We start from the raw sequence: 5,693 nt of genomic DNA on the forward strand, positions 1-5,693 counted from the left end.
CAATATTTTCACAATATTTTTACAATAAATGCTAAGTGGCAGGTGGTTATTGATTGTTATTGTTGAAGCAAAAAAGTAATCTTAGTATTAGGTTCAAATTTGAATCAATAACAACTAACCACCTATAATTTGTTGTAAAAATATTATAAAAATATTGTGTACATAGTACCTCTCATTACTGAAATATTACTTCTTTTTAAAGGAGGAACGTTGCCCAATAAAAGGGAAAGTTATCCAAAGTTCCAAATATTAATATAATGGAGAGGAACCCACAACAACAACTAGGGGAGAAGATTAAGTATCCTTTTGGATATGGATGAAAACCAGCGACTCTGTATTTTGTGTTTTTTTTTTTTTTAGAAGCGTGTTTCATGAGTTTTAGTGGGTCTCGTGCAATATTCATAGGATCCACAAATTTCTTTTTTCAACAAAATTTTCGTTAAAAATGAGTCCTACGGCACTATTCACACATTTAAAAATTATTTTGTTACAGTGTTTTTAATTTTCAGTTTTCAGTAAAATAAGCGGTATCCAAACACATCACAAATTAATTCCAAACTAATAAACGCAGTATACTTGCACAGTGTGTGTTTAGGATGAGCTGAATTTTTTAGTTTATCTCTATTTTCAACTTATTTTTGTTACTATTTATAGGTTTTATTGCGCTTTTTGATGCTTTTTATGGATTCCGATGTACTATTCGGCTTTTTTAAAAACATTTTTTCCACACTTTCAGCAAAATATTTTCAGTTTCAGCAAAATAAAGTTGTTCTAAATGGACACTTAAAACACTTTAAACACTCATGTGCATATCCTAGAACCTTCAGCTACATTTAGCAAGTGTACAAATCATGTTTTGGAGTCCTTAACGACACAAGCTGGAGTGTTGCTTTCTCCTTCAACTCATTACCTCCTATTTTCCATATTTCTTGTGGCTATCTAATTTCTTCGAGTTGTGGAAGCTATTTGTGCAAGCTTTGCAGTTGTGTCTTCATACTTCCTATCATGAATTCTTAAAGCTTGATTTATTGCATATTCCTCATGATTTGCTTTGGCTAAGAGAGAAATATGAGTTGCGTGTAACTAAGATAAGTTTCAAATACCTTACTCTCTTTATATAATGGGTTCTATTTAGTTCAACTAGTAAATTATTTTGTTGTTAAATGAGATTTGAGATTCTAATTCCGCCTATGGCGTCTATACCAAAAATCAACTCGTGTCTTGGTCTGATGAAAATAACAATTTTGAAGGAATAGATGCCATGAATTTAAATTCAACTCTCTTTATATAATTCTACACATCTTTATACGATGTTGTTTAATTATTACATTTATTGCATGGATTTAATGCTATATATCAACTTGGGCATAGACGACTATATTCGTTAAATATCACCATATATATGCAGTTGTTTGGGGATTCAGATCCTCTAGAGTTCCTAGGGTACTCTACCAAGTAGAGTTCATTAAATCCTAACCACTCTTTAATGATTTAATGGTCTAGATTTTGCCATGTCAGCATTTCATTAACAATCATCTTAATTGTTTTGTTTACAACATTATTTTATTATTTCAAAAATATTATTAATGAAATGCTGACATGGCAAAATCTAGACCATTAAATCATTAAAGAGTGGTTAGGATTTAATGAACTCTACTGGTAGAGTACCCTAAGAACTGTAGAGGATCTGAATCCGTTGTTTGGTCTGACAAATTTCACATTTATTTGTAAATGTCTTGTGATTTGAATTGCCTACACATGAGAATACACTTGTACTCATTAATTTGATCTTTATATATATATATATATATATATTTTTTTTTTTTTATATATATATATATATTTTGCTGCACATCTTCTTATGATGCTTCTTACTGCATCTATTGGCATAAATTTAATTCTAAGTGTATTAATTAACTCCGATGTTGAGAAATTTATATTTATTAGCCTTGCTAAATATATTTCATTATTTCAATTTCACATATCTTATAGCCCAACATATCTTCTCCAATTTATTTCATAAATTAAAATTACTTACACATGAGAAAATTATTATTCTCATTAATATATTATTTTTGTCACTCATTATATTATAGTGACTAACGTAACTAGTGATCGATCCATTGGCATAAGTACCAAACTTGATTACACCAAAAAGAACCCGAAACCATATATAATATCCCCTAACTTATCAAAACACAAAGCGAATCAAAATTACAAAGAGACCCCTAAGGGCCCAAACAACCATCCAATTACTAATTAGCCCAGATACTATTGGCACCCAAGTTTGTTAGCAGATTTACTGGCCCTATCACGGGAGCAATTTCGTCTACTAGGAATATATTGGTAAAGCCGCCTGCTGTGGCCTTCGATTTGTAAAGAGTGGACCGCCCAAATATTTTCTCAAGTCAATATCATGGTTTGGGGATTTCATGCATTGCATGCCGTATTGCACAAAAAGAGAAAGTCAGGTCGTTGCTCTTGGACATATATAAAAAAGTCAAACAATTCCTACTCAACTAGTTGTGCAATTAAAGGAAGTGGGCGAAATTGATTAATGGGTTGTGCGGTGCCCGTTAACCCTTTTTTTTTTCGGCAAAATTTGTCCTTTTTTTTTGGTGCAGTTTATGTCCTTTTTTTTAGTTTTATAGATACTAATTGATGCTTTTTTGACTTTTTTTGACAATTTTTTGTCTATTTTGCACTTAACAATCACCGCTTGTTAACATTCGCCTTGATTAATTACATAATGTATTCACACATACATTTCATAACGTAGAAGACAAATCAGAAATGGATAAAAGTGATAAAGTCAGTCAGTCAGACCTCATCTAGAGACAAGAGCTTCCAGTTGGATTCGTACATACATACTACAAACACTATACTATATGCGACATAATATCATGTTAAATATCGACAATGGCAACTGGTAAACATCCTCAAAAACCAGCAACCAGACCCGGTGACCGTCACGATCCACTTATATATCTTTGCTTTCTTCATTTTCATCCTCCTCCTCCTCCGCTTCCCACATAAACTGCGCATATGATCCCAAAACCATGCTACATATTTCAAAGTAGTAAAATTTAAATTAGTGTCACAATCCATTGAGATAATAAACTTTCTTTACCTAAAATAACCTAACTAGATCCGTTAACATAATTTTTCTTTTAAGGATAAAAGTTAAAGGCGTTAATTAAAAAATTTCTAAAACAGTTCATTAACAAATCTATAGACCAAATACGCAAAAGAATGGGGTTGTAAAGTGTAAACTGTAAACCCAAACAACCCAGGTTCAACCCTAATTAGGGTTTTATCAAAACTCAAACGATGCATGGATTTTGGACACAAAGATCCATGCAATAAGGGTATATTTTGTAGGCATTTTAAATGAAATTGAAAATATATTTTTACTAGAGTTGTTTTTAAGATTTAGGAGTATTTTTAAACGATAAAAATGTCCGGTCGAAACAGGGAAGCACAGTATACTTCTGGAGTAGTATAGATAAAAACAGACCTAACTAATTAATACAAACAAAAACAAGCAGTAAGTACCGTACCAGTCATTAGGGGAGGCATAAACAGCTTGATCGAAGTAAGATTTGGCTCTATCTCCATCTCTCTGTGTCTCCCATATAAGTCTTGCGTACAGAGACAATAATTCTCCATCTCCAGGACACGCTAATATAGCTCTTCCATAATACTCTTCCGCTCTCACTGTATCTTTCTCCACCTATATATATTCATTTCCACAATCACAATTAAATCACTTTTTTTTTTTTTTACTAATGTAGCAATATATATATTCTTGAAGTAAGCAAGTACCTCGTGCAGGAATTTAGCGTAGTTTCGAAGGAAAAGTGAATCACCAGGATTCGACTTGATCATTTCTAAATAATAAGCTCCCATCTTGCTCTTCTCCTCGCCGTTTCCGATTCCGCTATCTCCGCCACCGGTTTTCCTTCCTTTACCGAATCCGCCTCCGCCAGAGAACTCTAACTCCTCCACCGGAATTCCAATTTCCGGCCACACTCCGGCGCCGTTAGTCTTTAAACCCGGCGATCCGAGTTCGCTATCCGATACGTACTCTTCCTCGGGTATTATAGACGGAAATGTCCGAGATCCGACTCCGCTCAGTTTGGATAACCCGGATTCGGATCGGATCATGTCGGTTTCCGAAAACGCCCTCCGCATCCCCGTAGCCGGAGCGTCTCTCCGGCGATTGTTGTCCAAATTGAGAGAAACTCTCGGGGAAGTGACGGGGCTCTTCTCGCCGGTGAATACGCCGGAAAGGGAGTCGTTCCGGTAGAGTGTGACTGGGGGCGATCCGGGCGGTAGTACCGGGACCGAACCGGTTCTGATCAGAACAGCTTTCATTACTGAATTGAATTGTAAACTAAACGCTTTTCTTTTTTGGCTTTTGTGAATATGTTTCTCACTTTCGCTGAAACGCTGAGGTTTAAGAAATATATATAGGTCATCGTGTACCGTTGGATGTACTGACGATGTTGACTTGTGGGACGATAGAGATTGAGACACGTTTTGATGGAGCACGTGAGCGTGGCTAAGGGAGAGGCACGCCCAGTGGGGTCGGCTTTGGTGAGCTTTTTGTGGGAAAAAGTAGCGTCGAGAAGTAGAAGTAAAGAGAAACAGGGAACACTCACGAGCTGAGCGTGATGAGATAACCTGATCATGCCACATGGAGGATTGTGGATCCCATGGACCTCTGTCTTTTTAACCTATTTTTCGAAATTTTGTGGGGAAGAAAAAATTTATAGTGGTTTAAGGTTTAATTGCAATTTGTTGTGGGTTTCAGTTAACTCAACTGGTAAAATTTTTAATGGTTGAATAAAAGATCTGAGATTCAATCTCCTCCTATACCAAAAACCAATTAGTGTCTTGGTTTGATGATGAAGAACTACCATTAGGAGCGGACGTCATAGGTTGAAACTTACTAAAAAAAACAATTGCAATTTGTCTCCTAAATTTTGATGTCAATTTTAATTGACACTAAATTATGAAATTAACGAATTAATTAAGAATTTGGTTTATCTTTAGTAGTACGTAGTAGTGAGTTTTAATATTAATTTTTATTTAATTAGTGAGTTGAAAAAGTATTGAATATAAGCCAAACTCAATAAATAATATCTATCTCTCACGGATTGATTTGTAATACACCATATTTCTCCTATTGTTAAAATTTTCTTGCAATTTTTAAACTTTTAATGAAAAATTTTGAAATAGAGAATTGTTCAAATATTAAATCTCTCCTATATTGAGTTTTTGAATTACTGCATTTCTCATTAAAACAAAATTAAAAAGACAAAAAATTAGAAATGCAAATATTCATTTTTTGCCCATTATCAAACAATTAATTGTTTAATTTTACAGTTCAGTGAGGGAATTAAATTTAATCCTATAATTTGAAGGGACAAAATATAATTGACCCAAATATATATATATATGTGTGTGTGTGTGTGTTCAAATAATTCACCTCCTAGGCTTTTTTTTATTAGGGTTTTGTCTTACTCTTAATGGATTGCATTGTTAAAATAATTAACTCTTTATTTATTAGCATGAATATTTGAGAATCTAGCATGTGTATGTGTTGGGTATGTTGCCCCAGATGGCCCATGGGATTGGGAACGTGTAAAAGTAATTCAAGATCTATTTAGATACCGCTTATTGCTGAA

At 34.0% G+C, this 5,693-nt stretch overlaps 1 protein-coding gene across 1 annotated transcript; it reads right to left on the minus strand.

The window, feature by feature from the left end:
- Window positions 1-2,719: 2,719 nt before the first annotated feature.
- LOC142612696 (uncharacterized) lies at window positions 2,720-4,437 on the minus strand. Its single transcript, XM_075784838.1, has 3 exons — window positions 3,826-4,437; window positions 3,561-3,733; window positions 2,720-3,062 (listed from the first exon to the last, which is right to left on the minus strand). The coding sequence occupies exons 1-3, from the start codon at window positions 4,375-4,377 to the stop codon at window positions 2,981-2,983; spliced, it is 807 nt and encodes a 268-aa protein (XP_075640953.1). The 5' UTR covers window positions 4,378-4,437; the 3' UTR covers window positions 2,720-2,980.
- Between the last annotated feature and the right edge of the window lie 1,256 nt (window positions 4,438-5,693).

This window comes from Castanea sativa, chromosome 10 (genome assembly GCF_040712315.1).
Source record: "Castanea sativa cultivar Marrone di Chiusa Pesio chromosome 10, ASM4071231v1".
Taxonomy (NCBI): Eukaryota; Viridiplantae; Streptophyta; class Magnoliopsida; order Fagales; family Fagaceae; genus Castanea; species Castanea sativa.

What these genes read in the sequence shown, in the direction of transcription:
- LOC142612696 (XM_075784838.1), bottom strand. Translation starts at nt 4,377, where the DNA reads ATGAAAGCTGTTCTGATCAGAACCGGTTCGGTCCCGGTACTACCGCCC. An exon ending in ACGCTAAATTCCTGCACGAG is followed by an intron (nt 3,734 to 3,825) that starts GTACTTGCTTAC and finishes GAATATATATAG; the next exon opens with GTGGAGAAAGATACAGTGAG. An exon ending in TATGCCTCCCCTAATGACTG is followed by an intron (nt 3,063 to 3,560) that starts GTACGGTACTTA and finishes TGAAATATGTAG; the next exon opens with CATGGTTTTGGGATCATATG.